The sequence below is a fragment of the Manis javanica genome, chromosome 2, assembly GCF_040802235.1.
Source record: "Manis javanica isolate MJ-LG chromosome 2, MJ_LKY, whole genome shotgun sequence".
Classification (NCBI taxonomy): Eukaryota; Metazoa; Chordata; class Mammalia; order Pholidota; family Manidae; genus Manis; species Manis javanica.
Window position 1 is genome coordinate 85,492,090 of NC_133157.1, and position 16,146 is coordinate 85,508,235.

The 16,146-nt window shown below is 34.4% G+C and overlaps 1 protein-coding gene across 11 annotated transcripts in view; it reads left to right on the forward strand.

Annotated features, from left to right (window-relative positions):
• The window catches only part of ERCC6L2 (ERCC excision repair 6 like 2), a 216,916-nt gene that overhangs the window by 103,549 nt on the left and 97,221 nt on the right, over positions 1–16,146 (forward strand). For all 11 annotated transcript variants that reach the window (XM_036991135.2, XM_036991134.2, XM_073228784.1 and 8 more), the window contains one exon: positions 9,695–9,794. In XM_036991135.2, the coding sequence (XP_036847030.2) occupies positions 9,695–9,794 (100 nt within the window). The remainder of the gene's footprint in view (positions 1–9,694; positions 9,795–16,146) is intronic.

The window sequence follows — 16,146 nt, forward strand, 5'->3', positions numbered from 1 at the left end:
ACTCAGCCTTAAAAAGGAATTAAATTGTTTTTTTCTTTCAGTTTTATTGAGCTGTAATGGGCATAGAGCAATGTATAAATGTAAGGTATACAATGTAATGACTTGAATTACTTCTATTAGGAAATGATCATCATAGTAAGTCTAGTTAACATCCATCATCTCATAGATACAAAAAATAAGAAATGAAATTCTGATATGTGCTACATCATGGATGAACCTTTAAGACATTGTGCTAATTGAAATAAGATACAGAAAGACAGAGATTTTATGATTCCACTTATATGAAGTATCTGGAATAGCCAAATTCATAGAGATAGAAAGTACAATGGTGGTTTACAAGGGGCCAGGAAGAGGTGGGGAATGGGGAGTCACTGTTTAATGGGTACAGAGCTTTAGTTTGTTATGAGGACAAAGTTAAAGAGATGAAGGTCATGTTTACAAAACATTGTGAAGTTTCTTAATGCCACTGAACTATACATTTAAAAATGGTTAAATGGTAAATCTTATGTATATTTTACCACAATTTTTAAAAAACCACCCAAGGCAATTACGACAAAATTGATCTTCAAGTCTACTTTGAGAAATCAGATATAAAACATCCAAACAGAACTTCCAAAAGAAATTTTAAAAGTGCACTGAGAAAATGTAATTATTTTAGTAAATGATAGGAAATATGAGTATATAGGGAGAGGTGGAAGAAAGAATAATGGAAAATACAAAAGATAACATAAACTGTCAGAAATAAGGCAAAATAAAAATATGAGTGAGTTAAAATTCCCTTTTAAAAAAAAGAAAGTAAAAAGGAAAAATGAGATTGAGGATTATTCCAATTATTATATATATATAAATATATATAATTTTAAAAAGCAAAAGAAGAGTGACAATATTAATAACAATCAAAATATTAATATAATTCAAGGCAAAACCATTAAGGAAAGCAAAATTGGGATACAAGCCATGAGGAAAGTGTAATAGTCACTATATAACAAAGCCAGAACTCTTATAATATGATGGGAGGTGGACAGATCCACAGTAATGGTGGAAAACTTATTATATCTCTCTCAAAAAAATTAATAGATTAAGTAGGCAAAGAGGAAGTACATAAATTATTTGAATAAGTTATCTAGCTTAATTGAATAAATATGTAAAACCAGGTAACAACTGGGAATACCCAATCTTTCAAATGTTTGTAGACCATATTTTTAAATGACTATATGTTTTAATAGAAATCACAAAGACTAGATTCCATGGCTCCAATCCAAAAAAACCCTAGAAAATAGCAATAAATGTGTAACTGATAAAAACCTAGCCATATGGACACTATATAATATTTTTAACTTAATGTTAAAATCTACAGTAACCAAGTGAATTCCCAATCAAGAAGAAGCTATATTCAAAATGGCAGGAAATTTTGTAGCCTTTCTACTCATCCTTGCCTCACCCTCTAGTGCAGCACAGCCAGGAGGAAGCAGCCAATTCCATTTCCTCCTACAGTCGGGAAGGAGCAGTGTAGAACTTTTGCACCTTTCTTAACTGTGGGCTGACAGAGGGACTGGTTTCTGTTTCACCTGACTCAGTGCTTAGGTGAGGATGGTATAGCTCAAATCTCAAGACTGGCAAAAGCTATGGAAGACAGTGGGAAAGCTTCATGGCATGAAAGTTGCAGTGGGACCATGCACCTGCAGACACATGGATATGAGATTATGGGTAGAGGAATACAATATAATATTAAGGCCCTGAGAACCTGAGGTAAGATTCTTTGGGAATTTGAGACATCTAAAAGCATTTGTATATACAGGGGAAATCTTACACACACACACACACATGCACACACACACACACACATGCATGACACATAACCAGAAATGACCTAAGAAGATTTTAAGCTTAAGCTGCTCCCAAGGCTCAAGAGACACCTGGCTAATTAGTGAATATTTTCCATACCAGTCTGCAAAGACTGGGAGAAGTGGCTCTCTTATCAAATGGCCAGTTTCCAACAAGAAAAATAAAGCATCCAAAGAAAATAGCCCACTTCAAGGAACAAAATAAATCTCTAGAAACCATGCCTAAAGAAATATAGGCATAGGACTTACTAAACAAAGACTTCAAAACAACTCTTCTAACTCTTAAGAGCTGAATGAAACATAAACAAAGAACTAAAGGAAATCAGAAACCCAATATAAGAACAAAATGAGAATATCAACAAAGAGGTAGAAATTATTCTTAAAAAAACAGGAACTCTGGACTTGAAAAATACAATAACTGAATTGAAAAAGCACCACAGTGTTCAACAGAACAGACAGAAGAAAAGAGCCAACGGACCTGAAGACAGATCTGAAGACCAAAAAGAAAAATGGTGAAGAAAAATGAACGTAGCCTAAGAAACCAATGGGACTTATCAAATAGGTGCATTATAGGTATTCCAAAAGGAGAGGGAAAAGGACGGAAGTTCTTTGAATAATGACTGAAATAATAAGATTGCAAATTTGAGGAATGACATGGGTAAACAAAAGAAGCTCAACAAACTCTAGATAGGATACACCTAAAGAGACCCACACCAAGACATATTATCAAACTGTCGAAAGTCAAAGACAAGGTAATCTTTAAAGTAGCAAGAAAAAATTGACTTGTAATATATAGGGGATCTCCAGTATAATTATCAGTGGGTTTCTCAGCAGAAACCTTACAGGCCAGAAGGCAGTGGGATGATATATTTAAAGCACCAAAATAAAAAACCATCAAATGAGAATTCTGTATCAGGCAAAACTGTCCTTCAAAAATAAGAGAGGAATTAAGACATCCCCAGAATCACAAGCTGAAGGAGTTATTACCATAGACATGCCCTACAAGAAATCCTAGAGAGAGACTTTCAAGTTCAAATGAAAGAACTCTTAACAGTAACTGAAAGCCATATGAAAATATAAACTTCTTAAGTATAGGCAAGTGCATGGACAAATACAAAAAAAACAGTATTATTGTGATTTTGGTTTATAATTCTACTTTTTATTTTCTACATGATTTAAAAGACAAATTATAAATCTGTGTTAAAGGATACATGACATAACAATATAATTTCTGACATCAGTAGTATGAAAGTGGGGGAAAGAGCTGTAAAGTAGGTTTTTTTAGTCCAATTGAAATTAAGTTGATATCAATTTAAGATAGATTGTTATAACTTTTGGGTATTATATTTAATCTTCATGGTAACCACAAAGAAAATACCTATAGACTACATACAAAAGGAAATGAAAAAGGAATCAAAATGTGTCTTTTAAAAATCACATAATGCAAAGGGAGGCAGTAATGGAGGAAATGAGGGACAAAATAGTTATGAGACATACAGAAAACAAAATGGCAAATTCCATTTTATTTAGATTAAACTCCCCAATCAAAAGACATAAATTGGCAGTATGGATTAAAAAATAAAAAACAGTATCCCAACTATATGCTGCCTGTAAAACACTTATATCAAATCTGAGAACATGCAGAGGTTAAAAGAGAAAGGATGGAAAAAGATATTCTGTGCAAATAGTAACTAAAAGAAAGCAGAAATGGTTATACTAATTTAAGAAAAAATAGACTTTAAGTTGAAAACTGTTACAAGAGATGAAAAAGGATATTATACAATGTTAAAAGAATAAATTTGCCAAGAGGCTTTAACAATTATAATGCACCAAACCTCTGAGCTCCAAAATATATAAAGTGAGTATTGACATAATTGAAAAGAGTAATAGACAGCTGTACAATAGTAGTAGAGGCTTTAATGCCCCATGTTCAATAATGGATAGACCATCCAGTCAGAAGATCAGTAAAGAGAAGACTTGAACAATGTTATAAACAGATTGGACCTAACAGTCATATACAGAACTCCTTTCTAGCAACAGCAAAATACACATTTTTTTTTCAAGTGCACATAGAACTTCTCCATGGTAGACCATATGTTAGGCCACAGAACATGTTAATAAATTCTAAAAGATTGAAATTGTACAATTTCTTCTCCAGTCACAATAGAGAGAAACTAGAAATCAACAGCAGAAGAAATAGGAAAACTCACAGATATGTTGAAATTAAACAACACACTCTTAAGCAACCAATGGGTCAAAAAAGAAATCACAAGGAGAAAAAGAAAATGAAAACACACCATACCATAACTTATGCGATGTAGTGAAAGCAGTGCTAAAAGAGAAATTTATAGCTGTAAATGCATACATTAAAAAAGAAGGGTCTCAAATCAATCTAACCTTATATCTTAAGGAACTAGAAAAAGAAGAACTAAACTCAAAGCTAGCAAAAGGAAGGAAATAAAGGATTAGAGCATAGATAAATGAAATACAGGCTAAAGAAAAAACAACAGGAAAAAGATGAACGAAACCAAGAGTTATTTTTTCAAATAGATCAACAAACTTGACAAATCTTTAGCTAGATTAACTAAGAAACAAAGGAGACTGAAATAACTACAATCAGAAGGAAAAGAGGGATATTACTACTGGTTTTTCAGAAATAGAAAGGATTATAATACAGTACTATAAACAAGTATACATGAACAAATTGGATAACTAGATGAAATGCATAAATTCTGAGAAATATATAGCTTACCAAGACTGATTCATAAAGAAACAGAAAATATGAATAGACCTATAACTAGAAAGAAGTAATAAAAAATGCCACAAATAAAATACCAGAACCAGATGAATTCATTGGTGAGTTCTACCAAACATTTAAAGAAGAATTAATACCAATCCTTTTCAAACTCTTCCAAAAAATTAAAGATGTAGGAGCACTACCTAACTCATTCTGTAAGGCCAGCAGTGCCCTGATACCAAAGCCAAGCAAAGACACTGTAAGAAAAGAAACTACTAACCAAAATTCCTAATGACTATTGATGCAGAAATCCTCAGCAAAATATTAGCAAACCAAATTCAACAGCATATTATGGTTTATATACCATGACCAAGTGGGATTTATCCTGGAATGCAAGGATGGCAAATGATGCAGGAAAAGCATTTGACAAAATTCAACCCCCTTTCATGATAGCAGACTAGGGATAGAAGGAAACTACCTCAACATAATAAAATGCATTTGTGAAAAACCTGCAGATAACATCATAATCAATGTTGAAAGACTGAATGCTTTCCTTTAGGATCAGGAACAAAACAAAGATGCCTACTTTCACCACTCGTGTTCAGAATAGTACTGGAAGTCCTAGCCAGAACAGTTAGGTAAGAAAAAGAAATAAAAAGCATCCAGATTGGAAAGGAAGAAGTAAAATTATCTTTGTTCACAGATGGCATGATCTTATATGTAGAAAACCCTAAAGATTCCACACATAAAAACCGTTCAAGCTAATAAACTGATTCAGAAAAGTTGTAGGATACAAAGTCCACATGCAAAAATCAGTTGCATTTCCATATACTAGCAACACACAGTCTGAAAGGAAAATTTTAAAAATAATTCTGTTTAACAATAGCATAAAAAAACTTATGAATAAAACAAGGAAGCAGAAAGCTTGTACACTGCAAACTAAAAAATATTGCTGAAAGAAAGTTGCAGGATACAAAATTAATACACAGAAATCGGTTGCTTTCCTATACACTAACGATGAACTAACAGAAAGAGAAACCAGGAAAACAATTCCATTCACAATTGCATCAAAAAGAATAAAATACCTAGTAATAAACCTAACCAAAGAAGTTTAAGACCTATACCCTGAAAACTACAAGACACTCTTAAGAGAAATTAAAGAGGACACTAACAAATGGAAACTCATTCCATGTCTTGGCTAGGAAGAATTAATATTGTCAAAATGGCCATCCTGCCTAAAGCAATCTACAGATTCAATGCAATGCCTATCAAAATACGAACAACATTCTTCAATGAACTGGAACAAATAGTTTCAAAATTCATATGGAACCACAAAAGACCCCGAATAGCCAAAGCAATCCTGAGAAGGAAGAATAAAGCAGGGGGCATCTCACTTCCCAACTTCAAGCTCCACTACAAAGCCACAGTAATCAAGAATATTTGGTACTGGCACAAGAACAGACCCACAGACCAGTGGAACAGAATAGAGAGTCCAGATATTAACCCAAACATATACAGTCAATTAATATACGATAAAGGAGCCATGGACATACAATGGGGAAATGACAGCCTCTTCAACAGCTGATGTTGGCAAAACTGGACAGCTACATGTAAGAGAATGAAACTAGATCATTGTCTAACCCCATATACAAAAGTAAATTCAAAATGGGTCAAAGACCTGAATGTAAGTCATGAAACCATAAAACTCTTAGAAAAAAACATAGGCAAAAATCTCTTGGACATAAACATGAGTGACTTCTTCATGAACGTATCTCCTCGGGCAAGGGAAACAAAAGCAAAAATGAGCAAGTGGGACTATATGAAGCTGAAAAGCTTCTGTACAGCAAAGGACACCATCAGTAGAACAAAAAGGCATCCTACAGTATGGGAGAATATATTTATAAATGACAGATCCGATAATGGCCTGACATCCAAAATATATAAAGAGCTCACACACCTCAACAAACAAAAAGCAAATAATTCAATTAAAAAAATGGTCAGAGGACCCAAGCAGACAGTTCTCCAAAGAAGAAATTCAGATGGCCAACAGACACATGAAAAGATGCTCCACATTGCTAGTTATCAGAGAAATGCAAATTAAAACCACAGTGAGATATCACCTCACACCAGTAAAGATCACCACCATCCAAAAGACAAACAACAACAAATGTTGGCGAGGTTGTAGAGAAAAGGGAACCCTCCTATACTGCTGGTAGGAATGTAAACTAGTTCAACCATAGTGGAAAGTAGTATGGAGGTTCCTCAAAAAGCTCAAAATAGAAATACCATTTGACCCAGGAATTCCACTTCCAGGAATTTATCCTAAGAATGCAGCAGCCTCGTTTGAAAAAGACATATGCACTATGTTTATCACATATGTTTATCACAGCACTATTTACAATAGCCAAGAAATGGAAGCCACCTAAGTGTCCATCAGTAGATGAATGGATAAAGAAGAGGTGGTACATATACACAATGGAATATTATTCAGCCATAAGAAGAAAACAAATCCTACCATTTGCAACAACATGGATGGAGCTAGAGGGTATTATGCTCAGTGAAATAAGCCAGGCAGAGAAAGACAAGTACCAAATGATTTCACTCATATGTGGAGTATAAGAACAAACAAAAAATTGAAGGAACAAAACAGCCGCAGAATCACAGAACCCAAGAATGGACTAACAGTTACCAAAGGGAAAGGGAATGGGGAGAATGGGTGGGAAGGGAGGGATAAGTGGGGGGATAAAAGGGGGCATTACAATTAGCACTTATAACTTGGGGGGGCACAGGGAGGGCTGTGCAACACAGAGAAGACAAGTAGTGATTCTACAGCATCTTACTATGCTGATGGACTGTGACTGAAATGGGGTTTGTGGGGGGTACTTGCTGATGGGGGGAGTCTAGTAAACATAATATTCCTCATGTAATTGTGGATTATTGATACCAAAAAATATATATACATATATATATACACAATATATATACTATATATATAGTATATATATTGCTGAAAGAAATTAAAGAAGATTCATATAAATGGAAAAACATCCTAAGTTCATGAATCAGAGAATTTAGTATTGTTAAGATGTTGATATTGTTCAAAGCTATCTATAAATTCAGTGCAACCCTTATTGAAATTCCAAAGATGTTTTTGGCAGAAACAGAAGTAAAGGATTAAAAGAGAGCACTGTGAACAACTGTATGCCAACAAGTTTGAAAGCCTAAATGAAATGGACACCTGGAAACATAACCTACCAAGATTGGATTATGAAGAAATAGAATGTCTTAATAGCTGTACAATAACTAAGGAAATTGAATCAGTAATTGAAAAACCTCTCAATAAAAGTCCAAGACCAGATGGCTTCACTGGTGAAATCTATAATACATGCAAAGAATTAACACCAGTTCTTCTCAAACTCTTCCAAAATTTTGAAGAGGAGGGATGCTTCCTAACTCCTTCTCTGAGGGCAGACTGACTTTGACACCAAAACCAGGCAAAGATCCTATAAGAAAAGAAACTACAGGTCAATATCCCTTATGAATATAAATGTAAAAATCTTCAGTAAAATATGAGCAAACTTAACTAAGCAACATATTAAAAGAATGATATATAATGACTAACTTGGATTTATTACTGGAATGTTAGGATGGTTCAACACTCTATAAAATTAGTCAATGTAATACATCACATTAACAGAAAGAAGGAAAATGAATCACATCTCAATTGATGCAGAAAAAGCTTTTGACAAAATTCAACACTGAAAAAAACAACAAACTATGGATAGAAGGAGACAGCCTCAACATTGTAAAGGCTGTTCATGAAAAACCCATAGATGACATCATACTCAATTGTAAAAAATTGGAAGTTTTTCCTCTAAGAACAGCAATAAGGAAAGGATGCGTGTTTTCAGCACAAAAGGACAAATACTATATGATCTCACTAATATGCTGTACCTACTAGGCCTGTCAGGTTCACAGAGGCAGGAAGTAGGATGGTGGTCGCCAGGGGCTGTGGCTGGGAATGGGAGTTACTGTTTCACACGTAGTGTTTCAGCTGGGAAAGATGGAAAACATGTAAATGGATAGTCATGATGGTTCAATGGTATGGTGTCACAACAGTGTGAGTGTATTTACAGTCACTGAGCTGTACCTTTAAAAATGGTAAAAATGATTAAGTTTTAAATTTATGTATATTTTACCACAATAAAGAGGAAGTCAAGAGAGAAGAATTGATTAAATTCGACAGAAAGAAAACTATTTAAAAAAATGAAATCACTGTGAATCACTATTTAAGTTCTGATGTTAGAGTTTTGCATTTATTTCTCAGAAAGACTGAAAGTAAGTGAAAAAAAGGGTATCGTTTAGAAAATTAGAAAAAGAGCAACAAAGTAAATATAGGGAAAGTACAAGAAATTGTGTAAAGTTATTAAAAACAAAAACAATTTTAAATCATTGAAAAGAGTAAAACAAACTTTTGAGAAGTCTAATCTGAATTAAAAAGGCAGATACACAGAAAAGCTTAGGAAGTGAAAAGGCCATATAAATACTACCTTTTTATTTATAATGTAACATTTTTATGTTCAGGTTTATACAAATACATTTGGAAATCTACATGAAAAAGGCCTTTTTCTAGAAGAATGTAAGTGATTAAGATTGTCTAAAGATAAAGTATAAAAATATACTCAAATAATCGTAGAAGAAACTGAAATAATAGTCAGAAATCTATAACTTCATATGGTTATTAGACCCAGTTTTGGGAGATATTTTAACTAATGGAGAAATTTCATTTGCTTTTCAATGTTACAAAAATAAAAATAAAAAATACTTGTTGATCATTTAGTGTTTAAAAGACATCTTGTTAGACTCTATGGGCATTCAAGCAAGTCAGATATGGATTTAAACTATAGAGATTTAAATTATCCATTACTATTTGCTTGATAGTTATATGCAGCTTATAATACATAGTGTTATTAAGATCACCCCCATTATGATACACATAATACTGTGCTGCATGCAAAGCAAAGCAAATTAGCCTGTTATGTCCAGAAGCCACCTCCTGAACCAAAATTATTTCACTTGATTTCTGTTGCTCTTGCTTTTTGTCTTTTTGCAGAGCCTATAGAATTGGGCAATGCAGGGATGTCAAAGTGCTTAGGCTGATATCCTTGGGAACTGTGGAGGAGATCATGTACTTACGACAGGTGTACAAGCAGGTAAATATATTTCCCTCCGTTTTATGAAGAAGTAAACATTTAAGGGGATTAAAAGGAACAAACTTGCAGTTATTAAAAAAAGGATGTAACATACAGCATAGGAAATACAGCTAATAACACTTGACAACTGTGTATCATCACGACATAGCTACATTTATCGTGGTGACCACTTGTAATGTCTATTAATGTTGAATCACCATGTCATACACTTGAAATAAATATAATATTGTATGTTAACTATACTTTAATTAAAAGAAAGTAAACATTTGTTTTCAAGGCTTAGGAACAAACTTGTATAAAAGTATGTTTTTAATTTTATTCTAACTATTTATAATATGAAATATAATAAAATTATGAAATACACTCTAGAATATACTTCTATAAAACATTAATTCTTAGGTTCATTGAATTTTAGAGCTGAAAGTTTCTTAGACCAGTACTTCTTAAACTTTAATGCGCATTTGAATCACCTAGGGATCTTTAAAATATAGATTCTGATTTAGTAGGTTTGGGTGGAGTGCAAGATTCTGCATTTTTGACAAGCTTCCAGGAGTGCCAGCACTACTAGCCTACAGACCACAATTTGAGTGGCATAGTTACAGCTCCCCAAGCTGTGGGCCAAGACATTACTGTACACCACAGTTGGGGTGCAGTGGCTCTGAGACATTGATCCCACAGCTATCTGGGCAGCAGGGTTATCTAAATCAGCTTCCAGCCTTAAGTCTCCAGGTACATGTTCATATGTTACCATTTTCTATATGCGCTGTGACATGAAAAATATAGAAGTGCCTTAGAGATATCTAGTGCACCTGTTTCGTGTTGTACATAATGAAACTGGGACCCATGGACACTCTAGTAATGGCCTTATAGATAGAACTCAACGGCCCTGACTACTGTGCTGTGTGGTTTTAGTGTTCATCTAACATTACATTAACTCTTTAATACTCCTAGGGTATCAAATGCTAGTCCATTTATGCCTCTAAATAAACCAAGTTTAATTTATAACTACTCACTTCAGAAGATCTGGAATAAGGTTCAAGTTTAATTATAAATGTTAAATTTGAATTACTCCCTATATATTTAGTTGGCATCTATTTAAGAGCAAACATCTGCCGCATGTGGTGGTATTTAACCTAAGAATGATCCAGTCTTAAACTTATGCTTTTTTCTTAATTCTAAAGATAGAATTGCAACAGCAGTTATTGTTTTTTCTTAAAGCATTTAGCTTTGTAAGAAACCTTTCATCTTTGCCATCTTTGGTATATAGCACACTACTTGAAAATTACTTTTTACAGAATTTAACCAAACTTGGAAAAAAGCAGGAAGTTTTTTTTTTCATCTTAGGAACAGTTCTTTAGAATACTGTCATAGACTTGTTATAAGTAAGAGTCTTTCCTCTCAATCATGCAATAATTTTTCTCAATCCCATTACTATATACATTTCCCTTTTGTTCATCTGACTCAATGAAATAAAATGCACGTTATATAATATATAATAAAAAGGCTTCAGAAATTGAGGGTAATTAAGTTTTCAGAAAATTACACAATCTAGTTTCTTATTAAAATATTTTTTAAATGTGAGCCACTTAGGGAAGATTCAGCCATACAACTTGGTAGGCACAAATAAAGATAAGATGGCAGTCATGTGAGAAAAATGCACTAAGTGTGACTTAGAGATTGATTGGAGTTTGAACCGAGTTCAGAGTGTTCATCATATACAATGTAGCTCCCAAGTGTTCTTCAAATCTCTTAGGGAAAAAAATCCAAAAAATGATGTTTAAAAAAAAACCCTATAAAAATGTTGGAAAACAAGAAGAGTTCTCTCTGTGGCCCAGAAGTTATAAGGAACCCTGAAAAACAAAAGGCATTTTAAATCAGATTGAAGGAACCAAGCTAAACTGGATATTCTCAGTTTAGAGGCAGCAGATACTGAAAAAGAAAGGCGCCTCAGGAGAGTGTCGTGCCCCCTCTTTAGGGCATCATTGATGATCTTAACAAGGTGGTTTAACCATTACAGTTTTACCCCAGTTCTACCAAATTACATCCAACAGAAGTGTCTGCTCACAAGTAGAAACAATAAGTAGAAATACTAGAAGAAAAGAAGCAAGACAGAGCTCCAGAGTTTTGTAAAATTGAGAAGAAAGCCCCTCCCATTGCCCAGAAGATTAAATAATTACACCTTCCCCTCACTTTGAATAATCAATGCAGTATGTTGAAATCAGCATGTAAGGTATTTGAAGACAGATGCATAACCAATGAAAAATAATTATTGAACAGTTTAGGAAAATAAACACTATGAAAATGGTCCTTAAAGATATTAGGTCCTAATCTCTGGAACCTGTAAATGTTACTTTTTGTGGGGGAAAAAAAGGGTTTTTGTGGGTAATACTAGATTAAGTGTTTTGAGATGGGGCGATTAATCTGAATTATTCAGGTGGGCCCTAAATGAGAAGTGTCCTTGTAAGAAAGAAGCAGGGAACTCTGACACAGACAAATAAGAAGACAGTAAAGCCACAGAAGTAGAGAGATCTGAGTGGTGTGGTTAAAGCAATGGAATGCCAGCAGCCACTAACAGCGGAAAGAGGCAAGGACTAAGTTCTCCCTTTGAGCCTCTGGAGAGATCACTGCTCTGCCAAACCTTGATTTCAGCACAGGGTTTCAAAATTCCTGTTGTTTTGAGGCATCAAGTTTATGATAATTTGTTAACAAGAGCCATAAGAACTAATACAGGCTCTCAAAAAAAAAAAAAACCACAGAATTAGCAAGCGAAAACAGAATAGAAAAGAGTAGAAGAGATTTTTAAGGAAATATGAACAATATTTTTCAAAAGATAAGTGAAGTTGTAGGGTTCTAGAAACAATAGAAACATTTGCCATCTTACCTTTATTTGTGCCTACCAAACTGTACAGCTGAATCTTCCCTAAGTGGCTCACATTTAAGTAGCAAAGAGCTAAGTTTTCATCTAAAAGAGCCAAGCAATTCTTCTAGATCACAAAACAAGAACACATGTAAGAAAAGTTAGGGGAAATGAAGGCTAAATCTAGAAGTTCTAATATCAGCCTTGTAGCTGAAAAAGGAAACAGAAGGGAAAGAAGGGAAGAAACCCCAAATAAAGGAATAAACATGAAGGAAAATGAAAAAGAGTCCAGATTATGTGGACCCACTGAGTGTTAAACAGGATAAATGAAAGTAGAGCCACACTTACACTGTCTTTCTATAATTTTGAAACACCAAGGATAAAGTGAAAAATCCATAAAATGTTTAGAGATACTTTCTAGAGAGAAAAAAACATTACCTACCATAATATGAGAATTAGATAGACATCTTATTTCTTACTCGTGAATAAGATATATTCACTAGTATATTTATGGAAGGACACTTAGGAGTAGTTAATTCAAATGAGGGAAAATGATAGCATTGTATTGGCAAGGAAATATGTGAATTTTTAATGCAAAACTTTCTCACAAAAATCCTAGTCTATATCACTTCAGCAGTGGATTCTGTCAAACATTTAATAATCTTTTTGAAAAGAGGAGGAAACACTTCCAACTTACTTTAGAAAGATGGGAAAGTCCTGATTCCAAGACTGGACAAATGTATTATAAGAACAGAAAATTATAAATCAAAATCTCTCATGAACATAAATGTAAAATCTTTGACAAAGCCTCTCTTAAAAGTTGAATTGTACTCCTCCCACCAGCCAAGAAAACTTTTTTTTCAATGTGTTGAAGTCCTTGACCCTGGTGCCTGTGAATGGGCTCTTATTTGGAAGTAGGGTCTTTGCAGATGTAGCCAAGGTGAGGTCATATTAGATGAGGGTGGGCCCTGACCCAATGCCTGACATCCTGTGGATATGGACCAGAGGGGAAACACCATATTACTGGAATTCAGCTGCAAACCAAAGAATACCAAGGATTGCCAGCAACCACTGGACACTAGAAAGGACCTTCCCTTAAAATCTTCACAGGACCATAGCTAGCATGGCCCTGCTGACACCTTGATCTCAGATTTTTAGTCTGCAGAAGTGTGAGAAAATAAGTTTCTGTTTTAAGCCACCCAGTTTGTGGTACTTTATTACAGCATCTTTAAGAAACTAATACATCCTCTAATGCAAATGTCATATAATTGACTATATTTTTCTATGAAACTTCTGTATGACAAAAGAACTACAAGCTAAATTAAGACTAGAAGGAAGTATTTGCCATAAATATAATGAAGGATTAGCATGTACAGTATATAAGGAACTCCCACAAACCAGCAAAAAGACTATGATTAGGCATTTACTGAGGGAAAAAGTACAAATGGTTGACACGTATGTGAAAAGATAATCACATTCATACTTCAGAAATACAAAATAACATTCTGCAGATTCTATAAAAGACTTGTTTTGAGGGGTCTTTTTTTAGGAAGGTGGGGAGATTGGTGCCATTTCTTGTTGGGGTGATATTTGTAAAGAGGTACTCATATACTATTTTTTAGAATACAAAATACACTCGGTACACTTATTTTAGAGCTAATTTAACAGCATTTTAAAACAGCACCTTCCTCCTCTCTCACATACACATAGTGAAGGATGGCAAGGACTCACATGCAGTACTGTTCATATTTGTTGAAAAAGTGAAAAAAGAAATAGCCTAAAAGTCCAGAAGTAATGGAATGATAGCATAAATTCTGACAAATGCATATTATAGGATACTCTGCAGCAGCAAAAAAAAAAAAGATTATAGAGCAAATGTACTGATGTGGCAAGATCTCTAAGACATTTTTAAGTGGGGCAAAAAACTTGCAGAACAAGTATATCAACTGTATTTATATATAAAACTATTTATGTATATGTAAATAGCTCTAAGTACATTGAGAAAAATCTAGAAGGATACGCATAAACATTACAGTGTGGGTTATACTGATGGTGATCTGTACTGTTCAACAGGGACTTTAACTTTGACGTTTTTGTTGGCATTTGGTGATAGTGCATTCAGATAGTTTATACTTTTTAAAAATGAAACCGTGACTTATATGGCAACTGACTCCTTAAATATTTGGAGCATTGCATGTAATCTAAAGTTTGACATTCAGAAATTCATCTTTAAAATGTATGTGAAATTATATAGAGAGAATTTAAATGTAAATTAAATTTGTAAAAATATAATTCATTTAAAAATCGTTTTTACAGAAGAGTTTCAAGAACAGCATGAAGAACTCCCAATTAACTCACCCAGATTCCCCAGCTGTTCATATTTCACCACATCTGCTGTATCTTTCTCTCAGACATGATCTTTATTTATTCCTTTTCTGAACTATTTGAGAGAAAGTTACAGATTTATCACCTCTAAGTCCTCTTGTGTATATTTCCCCAAAACAAGGACACTGTTTTTTACATGTACACATAAAAAGTCTTATGCATTATAAAACACTCCATTTTACGTTTGTTCTGAAACTTCTTTTTTCCCTCCTGACTCCAAATCAAGAAACAAACATTAATATACTTTGTGATCCCAGAACCCATCCAGATTTCACCCATTTTCCTGGCAATGTCTCCTGGATTATCTGGGTGGGCCCCAAGTAATCACAATGATATTTATAAAGGGAGGGGATGGGCAGGAGGCTCAGAGAAAGAGGAAGAGATTCCTAGGGCAGAAGCAGGTCTGGAGAATGATACAAAGGTGCCACACTACCAGCCGTGAAGGCGGAGGAAGTGCTCATGAGATCTTAACATGTGACCATTCCTGCTTTTCTTTTTACATCTTGCATATCTTGTAAGTTGTTGAGAAGAAATGCAAGCATTCGTATCCTTGTATGAGTTTTTCTTAAGCTACATTTCCCAATTCCTGATTTTTTTCTCTACTCTTTTGAATTCTAATGTTTTTCTATAGTTAGTTTACAGGTGGATGCATCTGGCCTTCACTTTTACTGAAGCCATTTTGGGAAAGATTATAAATACAAAATGAGGTGCCTTTTGTTAGTTTTGTGGTAAAGCTGTCGTAGGAAACTTACAGAGATTCAGATGAATGCCCACCCATCACTTGGTCATTCTGTCTAGTCCCTGCAGTCTGACAGCACAGTGCTGAAGGTGGCACCAGCAAGGGCAGAGCCACCAGGTGCCTGGGCCGTCAGGTACATTAATTGCTATTGTGGTTCCATATTTCCAGGACTATAGCTCATGTTTCTGGGACACTGCTATCAGACCTGATCAGGTCAGTATGTTGATCCATGACTTCTTCAAACTGAGGCCCCAAGGGTCTTGTTTTGAGAGGGATGTTCTGGACGTGAGAGATGTTACAGTGTAAATTTTGCATTCAGCCAAACCCAAGAATATTTCTAGAAATAACTTCCACGCTGGGCATCTAATGAG